Source organism: Pleuronectes platessa, chromosome 1 (assembly GCF_947347685.1).
Source record: "Pleuronectes platessa chromosome 1, fPlePla1.1, whole genome shotgun sequence".
Classification (NCBI taxonomy): Eukaryota; Metazoa; Chordata; class Actinopteri; order Pleuronectiformes; family Pleuronectidae; genus Pleuronectes; species Pleuronectes platessa.
The window spans coordinates 31569354-31589499 of record NC_070626.1 but is presented as its reverse complement, the minus strand read 5'-3'; the positions used below and the strand labels follow the sequence as shown (position 1 = coordinate 31589499).

General features: G+C 44.4%; 1 protein-coding gene across 1 annotated transcript; it reads right to left on the bottom strand.

The window, feature by feature from the left end:
- On the bottom strand, positions 1-18326 carry cngb1a (cyclic nucleotide gated channel subunit beta 1a). The gene is made up of 33 exons (XM_053414558.1): positions 18165-18326; positions 17921-17988; positions 17521-17638; positions 17401-17420; positions 16770-16851; positions 15476-15566; positions 15315-15366; positions 14837-14866; positions 14340-14400; positions 14215-14239; positions 11576-11700; positions 10832-10920; positions 10542-10676; positions 10261-10302; positions 8308-8535; positions 8085-8146; positions 7181-7316; positions 6693-6779; positions 6451-6599; positions 5564-5791; positions 5175-5383; positions 5032-5082; positions 4832-4918; positions 4688-4752; positions 4140-4262; positions 3852-3993; positions 3591-3750; positions 2865-2962; positions 2515-2598; positions 2292-2410; positions 1833-1979; positions 951-1137; positions 1-201 (listed from the first exon to the last, which is right to left on the bottom strand). Exons 1-33 carry the CDS (start codon positions 18324-18326, stop codon positions 1-3), a joined length of 3663 nt encoding a protein of 1220 aa, XP_053270533.1.
- Between the last annotated feature and the right edge of the window lie 1820 nt (positions 18327-20146).

Here is a 20146-nt window from a genome sequence, read left to right as displayed (position 1 = left end):
TCACTCCTTTCCTCCCTCCTTGTGCGGCACCTCCACAGACAGCATCTCCTCGCCTTCCTGTCGCGGCGTCATCCTGATGACCACGGAGCTGTCAGCTGTCTCCGCCACCGCGTCCTCTTCGTCCTTAACCAGGAAGTGAGGGACCGGAGAGCGGTGGCGCGTCGGAGAGGGAGGTGGGAGTGGAGAGATGGAGGAGGACGCCTGGGAGGGACAAAGAGGAGGAGCAGAGGGATTTGTATGTTTCTTTCTTATGTCTCTCCTTCCGTCATGATAACCACCTACCTTCAAAATGTTTTAATATTGTTATTAGATTGTTTTTATGATTGATTTTTATATTTTGTGACAATGTCCTCGGAAATATTGAAGCTGCAGCTGGTTAGCTTTGCTTAGCTTAGCATAAAGACTGTGGGCACTTTAAGTTTGAGTTCTGACTTTATATTTGCTCACGTAAGTGGTGGAAAAACAAAGAAGCTGTAGAGCAACTGGTTTGTCTCTGGCTGCTGTGGTGCGACCACTGTGGCCATAGACGTTGCCACTGGGTCTCACAGGTTACTTGCTTTTCAGCTTGGCTCAGTCTCTCAGAGTGTCTTCGTGTCCCACGTGTGTGTCCTCGTGTCTCCCTCTGGCAGCTCTGTAGGTCATCAGCTAACAGCCCTCTGCACTAATTAATCCTCTGGTGCAGGTGGAGGTGATCTCCTACCACCTCCGTGCACTCAGTTATATAATCTACAATCCAGCACCTCGGAAAATCACTTCTTCACGTTTATATTTGATTTATGTGCAAAACAATATGTTGTCGTTTCTATACTTTATTAAAAATCTAAAGAAATAAATGTTTATTTATTAAAATGTATTGTTATCACTGAAGCAAAACATATAAATAAAAAGGAATAAAGACTAAAACGTCCCTTTAAGTGAACTAAAAACCCAACTGGTGCAGCGTGTGGTACCTCTGTGGTCAGAGATGCTTTGTAGGACTTCTTCAGTTTGACGAAGGTTCCCTCTATTCCCGCCTGCTCCGCCACCTTCAGCGCCGCCTTGAACATCTGGGGGGTGTCCGGTCGGGGTGGGATGACCTCCACCGCCCCTTTACCTCCCTCCTTCTCATCCGGCTTCGTGTCCTTCGTCAACATCTTCCTGCACAGACGCAGAGAAACAATGTTAGAGGAACAGCACAGAGTTCACTGACACGTTTTTCAACACAAACAGATGAACAACCACGAATAAAAAAAAAAGAAGCTGACCTACAAACATTAAATCTAGCGAGACGTCATACCAACACCTACAGCACCTCCAGCACATCCAGCCGCTCTGCTGCAGCACCATGATCTGACTGAGGACATGAAGCTGAGCGGCAGGACGGCTGCACTGATCCGACCGATTCCCCGACTGTCTGCACCAAGAAGTAGAACCATGAGCAGCTTAGAGACTAATCCTGTTCAGGACAGAGGAGACAGATCAGGTGGACGACGGCCGGGGAGGCGGAGACGGACGGTGAGCAGAGGGCGGAGCCTCAGCCAAACGTGAAGCAGTGAACTGACTTTATTATCATTTATATTCAATAATATTAGAAGCCAAAATTCTGCTGCTAATCCGTCCCAGTGGTAACTCCTGGTACTGCAGCCAAAACTATACAAAAAAAAACATTCACTGGCCTTTGAATTTTTTTATCCATGAACGTTTTATGTAAACAAAACCTATAGATTGAGGATCTGCAGCTGGACCAATCAACTCATTAAGATGGTGCATTGATCATCTATATAAACAGTCACTGATGGTGTTTGATGTTATGTCTGATTGTTGATCATCCCTGGGACGGGGCGTCGTCTCACTTCGCCTTCTTGCGGAGCAGCTTCTGGGACTCTGGGTAGTGAACCAGGATCTCCGCCAGGTCTTTCTTATCCAGGATGAAGAGGTTAGCGAATCCGTGAGCTTTCACGTTGGCCGTTCGTCTGTTCCCTCCACCTCCCGCCAACAGACTGACCAATGAGAGAGAGAATAAGTTATTGTGTATATATAAACTATCTGTCTATATGTACAGATAGTACATTTGCAACCTGACGTCTCAAATTTTTATTTAAACTCAAACTCCTGATAAAGTCAAGGTTTAGATGTTTGCTGGTTCATCACCATGTTACTATGTTTCACCACAACTCATTAGAATTAAGTTAAACTAGGTGCAGATACACATTTTTGTTAAACACATCATTGACTTGAATGAAGCACCTGACGCTGTCCCACAGGAAGATAAGTGGTTAATAGGATGACAGGTGACAGGAAGCAGCTCTGACCTGATCTCTCCGAACACCGAGCCGGCTCTGATGGTGACAAACACAATCTCTAGGTCAGGACCGCCCACCACCTGGACCTCCCCCTGTTTAATGATGTACATCTCCCTGCCGATCTCCCCCTGCAACACACACACACACACACACACACACACACACACACACACACAGTCAGCTCAATCACAGGGTTACCCCCCCCCCTCACCTGGCCCAGGTGTCTTCTCACCTTTTTACAGACAAAGTCTCCGGGCAGGTAAACGACAGACTTGAGCCTCGTCAGCATGTCGAACACCATCTGCCTGTCACAGCCCTGAGAGACACACAACAGACAAACAGCAAGAGATAAGCAACAAAAAGACACACAACAACAGATACACAGAGGTGAAGACACAAACTAATAGAGACACACAAAAACAGAGACGAAAACCTAGGCTCACAGCAAGAGACACACAACCACAGAGACCATTTTTCACCTTAAGTATTAGACAAATTGCTAAACATCTACATTCTGAGCTGAATGTTTAAGTGTGTTGTTTGTGTTTATGTTTGTGTGTTGGTGTGTGTTGTGTGTCTGACCTGAAAAAGGGCGACTTTACTGACGATGGCATAGTTGACGTCCACAGCGATGTCCATTCTCATCTTAGTAGGAAGTTGAATCAACAGCTCCTGTTCGTCTTTAAAGAGACAGAACACGTGTTTCATTATCTCATCACAAACACTTTAATTAACTTAAACTAGTTCAACTTTGTTCTAATGAGTTGTAGTGACTCAGTCACATTGTGGTCACCCAACAAACACTTCAAAGTTGAAAAAAAGTTTAAATCGCATCTAAAGATTGACAGGTTGAAACTAAAATGAACATTTAACTGACATCAAGTCACAACATCAATATTTCCTCAACGTGCATTAAATTTCACTCAACAACTGATGTCCTGAAGCATATGTATATATCTCTTACATCTCTAACACAACTGAGCTCAACCTCTACTGGGAAGATGCAGAGAAACTTTAACTTCCACTGATGGAAAAAGAGGAAATCAAGTAACTTATTTGGTTTTATTCCTCCACCAACCAGAGCTGGTCAGTCTACATACATTTGACCTTCCATTGAAGTGTTCTTGAGATATCGTGTTGACAAGGATGGGACAGAACCTAAAAACACAATCCATGAATTAGCAGACTTCCCAGCATGCACTCTGCATCGACGTCTCTTCTGTATGTCTTCTCACGACGGTCTTTTCAGTGTTGGTTGTTGGTTACAGATTTAAAGCCACACAGCTGCGTCCAGCGCCTCTTCCTTACCCAGCATGCCCTGGATCTTCCAGGTGTAGTCGTACCAGGTCTTGATGCGGTTCTGGACCTCTCGGGGGATGTGGTACGAGTTCATATACTGAACGGTGCTGTCCATACAGGCCCGGTAATAGTTCTCACCGGCCGTCGCTGCTCCCACCACGTCTCTCATCTGAGTCCACAAACACCAACAAGGTCAAGTTAGTTAGCTAGTTTGTGAGAGTGTTCGTTAGTAAGTTTGTAAGTCGACCAAACTATATGTTTTTAACTCACCTGACCGATCATGATAGAAAAAGCAAAGACGCCAACAAAGTAGTTAATGAGCTGGAAGCAGATCTCGAAGACGGTGGTGGGGTCGGGCAGACCTCCGATGGTGATCAGCGTCTTCACGGCAAAGTAGTAACAACGGATGTACCTGGAAACAAATATATAAACACATGTCGGAGGTCTGCTGTAAGTTAAGGCCAGTTTTGAATTATTTTGTACGAGGTAGAAGAATTTCAGAATGCAAAGATATCGGATATATTCGAGTATGGTCAGAGTGTCGGACGTATTTCTTACGCATTTCCTTTTCCATTATAAACCCATTTGGTGGATCCCAATCCCTCGTAGTCCGAGCCCCAGTAGAAGAGACAGGCGTTTATGTGCAGAGAGTACAACAGGTACATGGAGGTTCGGATCACCCTGACACACACACATACACACACACATACACACACACACACACACAAACACAACTGTTAAAATATTATCAAGTGGGATTCCTCAGGGATCAATTCTAGGACCACCTTGTTTTTTTAAATCCTGTTTTCAGATGTTTCCTGTTTCTTGATATAGAAAGTGCACACAACTTTCTAAACTTCCACCAGATTGAAACAAAAAATGGATCATTGATTCAAATCCTATGAGAGAGAACGTTTTCCCATCTCTGCTGGTGCCCGTGCGCTAATGTGCGCCCAGGCAATGCGCTAATTTTGTTCATTGTAAAACTTTAGCACAAAGCATATCTTGACGTTTTGGTATATTAAGCGGTTTTCATAAAGTCTGAGGACGGACGTGTGGTCACGAGCAAACGTTGCCACCGCTGGTAGCTACTCTGACGTCCTCACCTGTAGATGTAGGCTTTCTTCATCACAGCTTCCATTCTGTCGTTGAACTCAAAGAAAACCATGTACTGAGAGAAAAAACACAAAGAGCCGGTTTCAGAAACGTTCAGCAGCACCAACGAAAGTCTGAGGGGAAAACGTCCTGACCTTCAACAGACGAGGGAACCTCAGCAGAGAGTTCACGCCTGTGAAGTAGTAAAATATCTCCATAGGAAACAGACTGATGACGTCCATCTGTAACACAACACACATTGTAACACAATGTTAAACACAATAAGCAGAAAAACGATAGAAACCCAGATGGTTCATTACAAAGTCTTTTCTCTTCCTCTCCGATCGCTTCTCACCTTAAATCTTTCGGTCGTCATGTAGTTTTCTCTCATGTCCTTTTTATCACACTGTAAAGAATAATATTCAACGGTATTTTTTTTCCGATGTACTGAGTTAAACATTTTAAATATATTATTTATTCTCTGATGACATCACTGACCACGATGTCTCCTCCACGGACGAACTGCAGTCTGGGCTGGAACACGAGGATGTCTGTGATGTAGATGAGGTCGCAGGTGTAGTCGACCAGCAGCCACAGGTGGATGTTCTCGGGGGTTTGGTAGGGGAACGCCCAGCGGACTGGAATCAGCCACATGTTCCAGTTCCACGCTGCCACCACGAAGAACAGCCAGATCACATAGATCAGGTCTGAGGAGACACAGAACAGCTTCATTCAGTTTATCACTTACGACAGAACATCGATTTTATTATTCTCTAAGATCTCAGAATTTGTATTTGTCGCCAGTCAAATCAGAGGAAAGGTTCCCCCCCCCCAAAATTGGGGCGGGGTCATAATCTCATCTCCAGTTGAGCTGTTTCTAAACCCACCGGTGAACTGGTCAATGCTGGAGGGGAAGCGGTACTCCACGATGGCTCGGAGCCAGTAAGGCATCGGGGGAAGTTTGAGCAATTTGGGAATTTGTACTGGGAGTCCCAGAAGTTTAAACTGGAACAATGCCTCTTCTTCTTCTTCGTCTTCTTCTTCTTCTTTTTCTGGTGCCCCTTCTTCCTTCTTCTCCTCTGCTGGAGGAGGGGGAGGTGGAGCTTTGCTCGGGGCTGCAGAGATCAGACAAACGTTATCAGATGATTCGGTCCATGGTTCTATACCAGAACCCAAACCACACAAAGGTACAACCAGTATTCAGTGCTGTTAAATGTCTCTACTCAAATTGTCCATGGATTTTACTTTGTCTTTAAGACACCTCGTCCACGCTGGACTCAAAGCTGAGCTCCGCAACAAATACGTTGACCTTTAGACATGATTGGTTCTCAAATTAAATTTTCTGTAAACATTTGTTAATTTAATTGAATCAACATTTTTTTAATAATTTTGAAAGGGAACAATTTGAGTTGTTTGATTCCCCGAGGTACATTTTGGTAGTTTTTGTAGAAGACTTTTACAAATACAGACATAATGAACGCAGAGTACAGCTTCGTCTTTTTTCATATAGTATCTAACATTGAGCATAAATGAGCAATATGCTGTTTAAAATCAGATTATTGATTATTCTGAGTATAATGTTATTCAATTTAAGTTAATCCTAAAATGCTGTTTATATGACAGTGTCTTATTCAGGTTAATATCTGAATGTCTGCTATGCCTCTAATTCATTTGTGTCTAAAACTTGACCACGTGACAAAAACCCTGACATAAAAGATAAAAGATAAAAACTGTTCAGGAGCAGAAGCGTCTGAAACCAGGGGGCGGCTCTTACAGGCTGTTGGACTTTCTCCCTCCGACTCGTCCTGGTCCACCAGTCGCTCTTTCTGATGCTCGGTTCGACCTCTGAATAGCTTGACAAGTTCGCTCAGACGATCCTGGATCACGACGCTGCCGACGCTGGCAGCTGACAGAGGACGCATCCTGATGGACAACAACAACAGGACAGTAAACGAGGGCAAGGACAGGGGTCGAGGACAGAGAGGGAGGACGGACTGTTTGTGTCACTTCTCTCACTCGTCATCTGCGGTCAGTAGATCGCCCTGACCGGGCCAGGTCCTGAGATCAGTCCTCATCAGCTCATCATCATTCTCATCTGCAGAACTGAGAGGACACAGCAGAAAGACACAAGGACATGAGACGGAGACAAAAGATAAAACATGAGGGAAACATGAGGCAATAACTTAAGTCCGGACATGTTCCTGAAATGTTCTGGAGGTTCTGTATGTGAGAACACAAATGTCAGTTTGTTGTTCTGGACATTTCCCAGAACTTTTTCTAGCCTCCGAGTTAAATGTTAGAAAATTTGAAAAAATAAGGAAAATGTTGAGTAGACGTGTTGATGAGGTTTCTTACACGTAACCGACGTGAAACTGGAACAACACAAATATCTCAGGATGAAAAAAGAGGATCATGCCTCCAAGGTTTTAAGGTGTTGAAATATCTATGGCGCCACCACTGGGTCAGTGATCAGTAGTGTAGATGGTTTACGAGGACTCTGTTACCTGAGGTTGGACAGGGGCACGTTGGGGACACTCAGAGCAGTGGACTCTGGTTCTAGGGTTGTCATAATATGGGGGATGTTCAGGCCTTTTCCCTGCCTCACATCCTGATCCACATCCTCCACTTCCAGCGTCGGGGCTTCACCCAAACCGTGACCACGGACCAGAAGACAAGTGCAGAAACACAACTGTGTGATGTTTGTCAACTAATTCTAACAAACACTTAAATTTAACCAGAGGAAGAAACACAGCAAAGGAGCAAAGGGTCCACAGCACATGGGTCCACGTCTCTTAAGATCACCTGGAGTGTGGTTAGCTGTAGAGCTGTGGAGCATCATGGAAGTGATGTCAGGGAGGGGGGAGGATGTTAGGGGACACCTCCAGACACAAAGGTTTGTTTGGCACTGTCATGGTTTGGATCTACACAAAATTAAACATCTAAGAGGTTTCTCTACATGTCTGCAGGAGGAGGGTGGGGCTTAAGGCTGCGGAGGATGCTGGGAGAAAACGCGGCTGAGGTGGCTGACGATGAACTGTTGCGCCTCCTTGCGGAATTGCGACAGCTCCTGGGTCAGCTGGGCGAGCTCCGGCGGTGGGGTCGGCATGGATAGCTTAGGAAGGAGGAGGTAATTGTCATGCATCAGCTTTCTGCAGCTCCTCAGACACTCGGCAGCGCGAGGGATTCGAAGCAGTAAGCTCTGTACTGGAGAGCAAAGGTCAGGAACTGGGCGGAGAAACAGGGACAAGATGAAAACTTCACAAGATCCTGGTGGATCTGATTATAATGGAATTACAGAGATCGTTTCTAGAAATAAGATTAAAGAGTTTTATTTCTTATTTTATACATTGATTTATGTTGCTCATTCCGTTGATGCTCAAATTAACTTAAAACATTTTCAGCTCTCACCTCCACACCCCCCTTCGTCTGCTGCTGCTGCTGCTTGGCTGCCCTGAAAGAAGAAGTAAGTTCTTAGTGATGTCTAATCGTCATAGAACTTTATTGTATATATTCTAATACTTTTTCAATCCTCAATCCTGGGCAACCAGTATCATTTATGAACCAACGATTTTTGTTACAAGCCTTTGAGAAGATGACATCATTTAGGACAGAGTTTAATATCAAATGGAACTTTACCTGAGGAGCTTGTGGCTGTGGCTGCTGGGTGACTGGCTGTGGGACAGGACTCTCCAGGTCTCTCCTCTTCGATGCTGGTTCCACATCTGTCGATGATGGAGTCTTTTCCTCCGGTAGTTTGTATTCGGTGGGCGGTTGGATTGTCTTTGCAGCAGCCTCAGCTTTGTCCAGTGCAGTCGTAGCCTCAGCATCATCTTGAGCTGGACAGACGACCATCATGCACCTGGTGAAGAAGGTCAAGGTGTCATGAACGGCCAGGAAGCAAGAAGATCCGTACACTGGTCAGTTCACAGGTGGAGACACATTTGAATTCCCTGTTTAAATGTTAGTGACTGTTCACACAAACAGAGGATGTGCAAATTCATGCTAAGTCATGAAGAAGATGAAGCTGGAAGTCAACACGGGATCAAAAAGACAGGGGATACATTTCTCAAAACTCAATTAACATCATATCTGTAATAATTTAAGAGCAATAATTAGATTAAGATGCAGTTATTTGTCCCAAACACATGCACAGACACACTCATGCAGGTAGGGAAATTTAACCTCTGCTTTTAACCCATCTGGTGAAGGACACACAGAGCAGTGAGCGACCATGTACGGCGCCCGGGGAGCAGATGTTGGGGGAGTAAGGTGCCTTGCTCAGGGGCACTAGACAGGGTAGGGAGAATCCTCTTGGATTTTTGGACAGATCAATCCAGGTTCGTCTTTTGTTGTTTCTCCGTGGAGTCGAACCAGAGATGAACCAGAGACCTTTCTGACCATAGTCCAAGTTTCTGCCACTAGTCCACCGCCTCTCAAGTGGACTGCCACGTTTCTACAGTAACCCAGAAGAGAGAAATCAAACACAGACTCTGGAGAAGAACTTGTATTTTTATGTATTTATTTTTGCAAACTTTGGGCCAATCCATCAAAATATATCTCCAGATAATTGAAAACATTGAACTACCATAAGCATAGAAGAAGAGTATCACCAGTCCGTACAATTTTCCTATTGGAGGCATTACAATCTACGGAATCTCTACGAATTCATTTCTAGATTTGTCAAGATATTTATGGTGTTGGTCAATGTGGTAGAGCGACTGAGGACTGAGGCTAAACATTATAGCCCCACCGTGGGAAAAATTGCTATTGAACAGGATTTGGTGAAATTATATTCTGTCTGGAGAGGACGTTGTTACCGATCGTAAATTTCCAACCAACCTTTTGATGTCTGTCCTGATTCACAGAGGAAATAATGCCATCACGATGAAACACTTTGGATATAAAAGTCCTGCCCTGGCTAAACCAAAGTTAAGAGAGCAAAGCGAGGATAATGGAATTCTGAGGCAGAGCTGGACAATGAAATTGAATCACTCTGCAGACCCAGACCACCTCTTTTGGGCGTTTTTCATACCTGTTATTTGAGTTCAGACTTCAGAACAAAGTCCAAAGGTCCGGCCCAAACAAGGTGGTCTGGATAGGGTCCTTAGAGTTCGGTACAGATCTTTACAAAAGGTCTGAGGGATAGCTCATCTAACTCATAAATGCTATTGGAGACCACCACCATCATCTAGCTTGGACAGACCTAAACATGCCTGAGCTTACTCATCAGGTTTTTTCTCTTCCTCAGCAGTGTCTCTGATAAATTCCTCCATTACTTTAATTTCCACAGGACTCCTATTGTTTATGCTGTCGTCACTTTCCTCCTGCAGGTTCTGCAACCTGAACATGCAGCACAGGACAAACAAGACAGAGACCCCCTGTCAGACAAATCTGATTGCTTTCCACGGAGAAATTTAGTTGCTGGAGCATCAGCAGCAGAGCTTGACGTGAGGCTGATGTAAAGCAGTAGAAGGTCCAGATGTTCAGCTCTAACTTTGCAGCAGAGGATGCTCACACTCAGAAAGTGCAGTGGAAGATGCAGTGAATGGGAGTTTCACAGCAAATCACTAAAAGATGGACTTACTCAGGGTCTTCCTCATTTTCCTCCTCCAGGATGTTGGGCAGTCTGTTGAGAGCAAACAGCACAACAGTTACTGAAGAACATCTCAGGTCAGGTTGTGCTGTTTGTCTGTGGGAACCTTTGAAGCATCTGTTTTTATAACTAGTACAAACACTGTGCTTCTTAAAGAATTTGTTCCATCTAAGTGTGTGAGGAGATCCTGTTCCTGACAGTTTGGTGATGCCGGACTTTGACTGAAGAGAGTTCACATTTAAACACATGCTGTGAGGTTTTATGTGACTTACTCGTTGGACTCTGGCAGGGTTTCTATCAGAATCTTAGCTGAATGCTCCACCTCCAGCTGGCGGACTGCCTCCTCCGCTGCCTTCCTGGCGATGTCCTCTGCGACCCGGGCCACCTCCAGACGCTCCTGCTGCACTCTGTTCAACAAGAAAGAGCTCAGACATTCAGGATGAATGTACAATGCAAGTACAGAAGCCCTGCTCGTGTCCTGTAGATGCTGCAGAGATGAGACGGCTGACTCTGGACCAAAGGGTTGGACAGAGAGACAGTTGCAGTGAGAGTTGCTGCTAACCTTTCATCCATGTGAGCGAGAACTGCTTCTCCTGCCTCCTCCTTGATGCTGGAAGTTGGTTGATCCACCTGCTTCTCTACATCCTCTTTCTGCAGCCAATCACATGGAATAATAATAATATCACAACACAATTATCACCATGGTCTTAGTGGACGAATGGCGGAGTCTCGGTAGCCTCACCAAGGAGATTAATATATGACTAACATATTACACAAACAAGTCTAACTGTGGTTAAACCATAGTAACCATTGATGCACCACGGTTCCTTCTCTAGTTAGCAGTTTACCATACATGCTAACAGCAGTTAGATATACAAACGCTACCATTAGCATGTTTGCAAATCCTTGCAGGCACCAAAGTAGAGGAGCTACTACCACAGACTGTATAAAAACACAGACATGTTAGCTTGTACAAGTAAAGCGAAAGTGTCTTGATCGCCACCTGATGGCTGGGTGCAGAACAGGTCATAAAACCTGCTTCCTCCATGTTAGCAGATGGTAGATGTTAAATAAATGTTTCTCAAATGTGTTTTCAAGTGTTTCTGATCAGTTTGGTTTTAAATAGTTATTTGATGATTTAAAAACGGTCTGATACGTCATGATTGACAGCTGAGACCAACTCGTTAACGTTCAACCCCATGTGTGGGCGGGACCTAGAAATTGCACAGACTCTGACTGCATACCGCAGAGTTCGTATCTGAGGCTTTTGGCTTCATTTCTGGACAGTGGGAGGAAGCTGAGACACGTCCGTGGTTAGTTCAACAAGATGATTGAGACTCACCTTCGTCTTCTCTTCGTTCTTCGCCTCTGCGTCCTCGTCTTGTCCTACGTCCTCCAGCACCAGGTCTGTCCTCTGCTGCACGATGCTAACTGAACATCACGAGGGAGAAGAGCAGGGCTGAGGATTATCTGTGTATAGTTCTTTATGTGTCTTATATGTTTGGACAGTAACTGTTTGAGAGACCCTTGATTGATTGATTGATTGATTGATTGATTGATTGATTGATTGATTGATTGATTGATTGATTGATTGATTCCTACTCCTTGCACTGTCAAGTTTGCAAACCGATGTAAGAAACAAAACGCGGAGGCACTTTTTTAAAATGAAAGTCTTTATTTTCACAAATACAGAGCAAAATGCTTTAATCAGCTGCAATGTCTGCACGGAGGTAGCTGCCTTTGTATCATCACCAAAAGCTTTTAAACTGCAATAAACTGAACTATTGATGGTCGCCATTCTAGATCTAATGTTAAGAGCTTATGTGATTTTCCATTATGAAGAAGCACCAGTGGCAGAGTAATAAGCTGAGCTGTTACCAGTTAGTTTTTTTATGCATTGTAGATGTGCAATAACTGGAACATGTCACTGTCCAAAAAACTGTGTGTGTGTGTGTGTGTGTGTGTGTGTGTGTGTGTGTGTGATTGTGTGTTCGTGGTTCAATCAGTTAAAGTGAGTCTGCTGCTGTCAGTGTCAGGGTGAGCGACTCTGTCCCTCTCGTCCTTCTCCTTTTATTTTAAAGGGCTCTCGCTGCCTTTCCCCCCTGAAACAGAAGGAGAAGAGCAGCCGGGTTAGAGTCCGCCTCGTCACTGACACCTGCCCCTGCCAATCAATCAACCGACCAATCAACCAATCAATCAACCGATCAATCAACCGATCAATCAACCGATCAATCAACCGATCAATCAACCGATCAACCAACCGATCAACCAACCGCTCAATCAACCGATCAACCAACCGATCAATCAACCGATCAACCAACCGATCAATCAACCGACCAACCAACCGATCAACCAACCGATCAACCAACCGATCAACCAACCGATCAATCAACCGACCAATCAACCAATCAATCAACCGGTCAACCAACCGATCAACCAACCGATCAATCAACCGGTCAACCAACCGGTCAACCAACCGATCAACCAACCGATCAACCAACCGATCAACCAACCGATCAATCAACCGATCAACCAACCGATCAACCAACCGATCAATCAACCGATCAATCAACCGATCAACCAACCGATCAACCAACCGATCAATCAACCGATCAACCAACCGGTCAACCAACCGATCAACCAACCGATCAACCAACCGATCAATCAACCGATCAATCAACCAATCAATCAACCGGTCAACCAACCGATCAACCAACCGATCAACCAACCGATCAATCAACCGATCAACCAACCGGTCAACCAACCGATCAACCAACCGATCAACCAACCGATCAATCAACCGATCAACCAACCGATCAACCAACCGATCAATCAACCGATCAATCAACCGATCAACCAACCGATCAACCAACCGATCAATCAACCGATCAACCAACCGGTCAACCAACCGATCAACCAACCGATCAACCAACCGATCAATCAACCGATCAACCAACCGATCAATCAACCGATCAATCAACCTATCAACCAACCGATCAACCAACCGATCAACCAGCCGATCAACCAACCGATCAACCAACCGATCAACCAACCGATCAACCAACCGGTCAACCAACCGATCAACCAACCGATCAACCAACCGATCAATCAACCGATCAACCAACCGATCAACCAACCGATCAATCAACCGATCAATCAACCGATCAACCAACCGATCAACCAACCGATCAACCAGCCGATCAACCAACCGATCAACCAACCGATCAACCAACCGATCAACCAACCGATCAATCAATGCATTTTGTTGAGTAACTCAGCGCCAGTCTGAAAATTGTCCTTTAACAGAAGTTTCCCCTGTGACCTCAGTCATGGTGGACTAGCTTATCAGCTGCTCTTTAACCACTAGAGGTCAGCAAACTCAAGTCATGTCACTGTTATTTTTTAAGATTCTGCTTCTTATCCAAGTTGAAGAACTTGACCAGACATACAAACCAACAAAGTCAGTCGTCAACTTTAAAGTCTTCTCTCGTAAAAATGAAACAAAGTTTACAAGCACATCTGATGAAGCAGATTCCAGTCACTATTATTAGATTACATTGACATTGACAGTTGGTTAGTTTGGAACCCGGAGTTTTCAAACTAAAACAAGGACTCTGGCTTCACATGACGTCACCTCTCACGCAGATCGTGAGAGGAAGTGGAGACGTGTCGTCCCTTTTTATTTGCATTCATTCATCTAAACGTAATCTGATGAATCTGATCTGATTGTCCCTTCTTATTCCGACCAGATCCATTTTCAGTCCGCACGCGACAGTGACGTGTATCCTGGTGTCATGTATGTAACATGACGTTGTTATGTTACTAAACGTTTGCTATCAGAAGCTGACAACTGTGTGGAATTAGCCCTAAAACACCCCGGCAGTGTGATGTGATTGTAGCGTGTTCATGTGTTCACAAGTGGTGCTGTGGACATTGTGTACTCACTGTTCTGCACTTCACAGCCTGTGTCCTGCGAGAGGAGAACACATATGGAAACTATGACGCACTGCTGCTTTCACTGGGATTTATATTCATGAGGGATCATAAATATAACTCACTGCTCAACTCACCTGCTTCTGTACAGGCTGAGGAATCATGCGACCGATGCCACTGAAGATCCAGCCCATCATACTGTCAACACACAAACAACACGTCATAAACGCTATAAAAACACTGGTGGCCCTTGAGATAACTGCAGGCCACAGGAGGAGAGCACATGACGTTAGCTAGCATTGCACACTGGAGTAAACGTCAACATCCTTTTTGGAGGGTTTTTCCTTCACATGAGATGTCGATACAGACAACTGAAGAATTCTTGGGAGGCTTTATTTGTTAAGTTAAAAAAACAACACAAAAGTTTAAAGTTATAATCTGTTCACACTTTAAAAAAACGTGAAAACGTGACTAAATGTGAACTGTTTATCAGGCTAACATTTAAAATACATATACATAAGTATCAAAGTAAAAGTTGGTTCTGCGGTAAATATTTTCTGTACATAACATGACGACTAGTAGATCAGATTTTTTTAGGCTGTGAGCTCTGATGCTAACATGATCTTCCACCTACTTAGGCTGCTGCTCTGCTTCTTTGGACGACCTGAGAGGACAGAAGAAAACAGAGTTGACCCCAGTCACTTGATCCAGTACAATAATCTACTTCCTGTAGTTAGCGCCTGTGTGTGATGACTTTAGCTCGAGGTGTGATACGCAACACTGATACATGGTGTTTGAGACAGAGGCTGAAAAGGGGAGCTGCAGCAATGGACAGTCTGAGGACAGTGATTTGTGAACCTTAGAGCATGAAAACATTTTCAAGTATTGAAAAACGTTTCCACCTACTCAGGCTGCTGCTCTGCTTCTTTGGACGACCTGAGTGGACAAAAGAAAACAGTGTTTAACTAGTAGTTTACTGGTTATGTCCTTTACTAGGTCCATTATATAGATTCCTGCCTATAGGGGTCGTCTCGATCAAAACAACAAGTAAAGACAGAGGTTGGTGTCACGTTGAAGATCATGGAAGTTGTCGTCAGATAGATTTTACTCACTTTGCAGTGTCAACTGGTGGTTTTGAGGGAGGTGGTGGTTCTTGAGGTGGAGCTTCAGGTGTTTGAAGGTGTAGGAGATACTCAGATTAGTAATATAATAATAATAATATTAAACAAATGTGTTATGGTGATTTAAGGTTAACCTTTACATCTGAAGGTACCTTCAGTGGAAGCAGGAGCTTCAGTCTTGAGGTTGCTGTCTGTCTTTGAGTAAACACTGATCTCTGGCTGAGGAACCACCTTCTCTATACCCTGTTTTATCCAGTCCATCATACTGTCAGTCGCACAAACACAAGATGGAAAATATTAAAATATCACACATGGATTATTGACAAATCTATCACACACACACACACACACACACACACACACACACACACACACACACACACACACACACCTAGGTGGGAAAGGCTTGTTGTCAGTTGTGTCGTCTCTGTCTTGTCGCACATCAACCTGAAGCTCTGCTGCAGAAAGAGGAGAAAACGATAGAGTCACGTCTGAGCTGAGCTGATCTTTGTTAACAGGAACATTCAGGTGTGTCCTCACCTGGAGCAGCTGCTGCCTGATGCACCTGAGGACAAACAGACGTAGAGGTCATGCATCAGAGGTCACAGAGATTCTAAGGGAGTACGTTTTGCTGTAACGTGGGCAGGCCAGACGCTCGGTGCTGGTGTCAAAACAGCACCAACCAATCACCAATCTGTCATGGCCGACTTTGTAAAGAGCTTTGTGCACAAGCTGATTGTTTCCCAGTGAAAATAGGATCCTCCACCACAATAATCTACATCTCCTGCATGATGATGTTTAATATCTTTGTGTGAGTGACGGACATTAAAGGAGCATCACAACGTTTTGTACAGCTCAGCCTGTGGAAACAGTTTGTAACGTGTGGTCACAGCAGGATCTGGTCTCATGTGGTCCGGCCCACATTGCTAAATAGTCTTGGCCCAGATTTGGCCGACACACACAGCCGCAGTGTCATCCAGCCCACATACAGTGTTGAATGATGGAATTAGGGAGGTCCACTCCTATTATCCAGACCTGGGCCACAAAATAAGCCAAAGCAACACCTAACATCAACCACAGTTGGCCATATTCACTATTTAGCACGTGGATCACTTTGTGTTCACAACCAGATTTCACCTTGCCGACAGCACCGCATGTTTACCAAAAAAGATCTGTGTCTGTTTTGGGATATTTGTGCCAGAAGTGGCCCACATCTGTATCAGTCCCGGGTCCAACACTGTGGATCGGGTGAAGTTAGGCCAGGGTTCCATTGGATGAGAATTGCAACCAAGAATGAAGACAATTAAGATTCTAATCAGTTCACTGAGGACAGAGAAGTGGTTGCTCTGGCTTTGGATCTGTCTGCAGGAGGCTGGTATGGGTTCAGCTCAGGAGGACATCTGGACTATTAATCTGCTAAGGGACGTCCTGTAGAAACTGTCCTACCTCAGCAGAGTCTTTGTTCTTCAAATCAGGCTGAGGAACAACTTTCTCCAAACCCTGAGCGAACCACGCCAACATCCCCTTCCTGCCAGAAAACAACAACAGTGAATATGAAGTCAGAGTCTTTTTAAAATGGAAGTTCACAAGTTTCAGGTTCATGTTTCCAGCAGCAACATCTGCACACAGAATTAAAGAAAGAGGTGAGCTCACTATTTGGCACCTGCTTATAGGTTGACGTATAAAGCAGCTCAGTATTTGGCAATGAGCCTGTTTTGCAAATATATACAACAGCTCAGTATTTGGCAGCAGGCCTGTTAGTGGATGTATAAAGCAGCCCAGTTTTTGGCAGTAGGCCTGTTAGTGGATGTGTACAGAAGCTCAGTATTTGGCAGCAGGCCCGTTAGTGGATCTATAAAGCAGCTCAGTATTTGGCAGTAGGCCTTTTAGTGGATGTATGAAGCAGCTCAGTTTTTGGCAGTCGGAGCTTCCTGTCATTGTTACTCACTCATCGTCAGGTTTACTGTCGTCCACAGAGCAGAGAGAACACAGAGAGAACATCAGGTAATTTGACTCTGACACACACACACACACAGAGACACACACACACACACAAACACACACACACTGTATTTACCTGGCTGTTGGGTTTTCCTCCTGTAAATAGATGAAAAGGAACCAAACAGGAAACATTATTACAACATGAAGACGAGTTGAACTGAGACTCAGAGTTTCTCTGTTAGAACCTGAGCCTCACCGTGGCAGGGGGTGTGGTGGAGGTCGTGGTGGAGGTCGTGGTGTCCTGGCTCAGTTTAGGTGAGGCTGCAGGTTGAGGCAGAGCTCCACTGATCCACGTCAACACGCCGGGCTGAGAGCTAGACGCCATGATGACATTTTGCTGGGTCATCAAGTGAAACTGAAAAATACTATATTCCCCTAGTAAACAAAACTAAATATAATGAATTAGTTTTAATGTGGAGACAATAGAGAATGAAATTTATACTGTAATAACTGGTTCTCGTCGTATCTCAGTTGTTGTCACGTGTGATGTCACGTGTGATGTCACGTGTGATGTCACCTGTGATGTCACCTGTGATGTCACCTGTGATGTCACCTGTGATGTCACGTGTGATGTCACGTGTGATGTCGTTACTCACCCGTTGCCCTCGGCCGTCTCTGCTTCCTGTTTGGATTTACTCTCATCCTGAAACGTCACTTTCTTCTCCTGTTCAAAGCACAAATTCACGTCATCTTACACAAACGGAATATTTACAAAGAATACACAGGAAAACAATATTACATTCATGCTTTATTAATTTCTTTAGATAACATATTTGCGTGTCCGTAAACTTTAAATAACTAATAAAAAAACTACTGCAAACAGAAATGGGCGTGGCTTACTGGTGCAGGTCTTGTAGATACAGCAGGAGGAGGAGCTGTGACTTGGGGAGGGGCCTGTACTGGGGGCGGGGCTGCGGCTGGTTCCTCCTCCTTCTTCTCATAGACTTTTTTGGAAGGAGGCTCAGGCGGCTGCGGAACGACTTTAACCACCCAGCTCAACATCCTCCACACACACAAACACACACACACACACACACACACACACACACACATACACACACACCATTATTACCTCAACCAAGTAGGTTGTGTGTTCGACTACGTTTCTTAGTTTGCAAGACTACACGAAAACTAGTGAACCAATTTTCATGAACTTTGGTGACATGAAGAGCCCATTCAATTTTGGAGCAGATAAATGAGTGGATTTCTTTTCTCTTTGCAGTGTTTCAGAATCAATTCCATTTATGGCAGTAGCGGGGGGGGGGGGGCATGTATGTGCAAGAAGGTAACTCTCATGCACAGATTCTGAGTGACAGGTACTATGACGTCTGAATGTTTGGATGGACACTAAAAACTTTACGGATGAAAGTGCTGCACAGAGCTATACAAAGCAGTAAGGGAGCAAAACACCAAGATCTCTTCAGTTATTATGAGAAGTTGACAAATTAGAATATGGCTACGGCCAAAGTCTGGATAATTAATTAGAAAAACTGCGTTGCCTTGGAGTGATAATATATCAGCCTTGGTGACGCCCTTCTATTTCTATATTAAGTTTCTGTATTGTTTTTATTTTGAAATGACTATGATAATCTTTCTTTTTACTTCATTTCCCCCCAAAATATATCCTGTCGATATTTAACAAAGCAGCTTCACACATTTCATTAGCACATTAGTAACTTTAAGGAACACGTCATGAAACATTTGTCAAATTTTCTGAAATACTGAAATTTAAATTCCAGTGAATTTGCCGAGTAAAATCTTGAAATAATCCTTTGGGAGGAAATTAATCCGAAGTCTCAACCTCAAAATAATAAGACATGTTGACTCCTGGGTTTAAATAATAATTATCTGTGTCTCCTCTGAGTTCAGTACCGACCAGCTTCCCTCTGCTCTGTGCTTAATGGTGTTTGGATTATGTCTGGCTGAGTGTCGGCCTCAATTAGAGCTGACTGATCACGACCCTAATCCGCCGCTGGAGGCCTGGCAGCAGGAAACAGCTCCAGCCGCCGTTTCAATGGGGTCCAGCTCCTCACTTACACTTTCCAGGAAGGGATTTAAGCATTTAGTCTGTTTTCCAGTGTTCAGGCAGGTAACTAACTAGGAAGTTTATGGTCAGCCAATCAGCAGGTTAGCGCTGGTTAGATGGACAGATAGATAGAGAGATAGAGGGTTATAGATAGTTAACAAATCAACCCGCTGTATGATGGTTAGCTTGTTGTTAGGTTGACTAGTTTAACCAGTTAGCCAGGCAGTTCTTTGGCCAGTTAGCTAGTTAGTGAATGAACCACTTAGTTAACCAGTGCAGCCAGTTGTGAGTGTCGGCACACTTGGCTTGTTCCACTAGCGCAGGACCAAACATGATCTGTCGCTGGCCCGTATACTGCATACTGTATAATACTAGCGCCCCCTAGCTGCAGTTTAAATAAAGGGTTAACTCGTGTGTTGTTCTGTGTTTAAGCATCAGGATGACTGGTTTCTTGGGGATGATTGGATCCAGGTGCTGGAGGTTCTATCATGTGCCCGTCCGGTCTCCACTCAAGATAATGCAATTTGCCTCTGAGACGTAAAGAGCTTGGTTAGTCTGTGACTTGGCGAGGTCGTTACCGTCGGCCTCGTGTCTCTGATGTTTCCTGGTGGACATCAGATGTTGTCGGACACAGACTAAACTGCTCACATCGATCGTCTGGGCTGAGATTTGATAACTCGGAGCAGTTGGTGAGGTTTTGTTTTCATCTTCGTTTTCTTTTTATTTACAGCTTCATATCTCTGTTTTTCCTCTTTGGTTATATTTGTTTCTTTGTTTTAATTTTATCTATTTTATT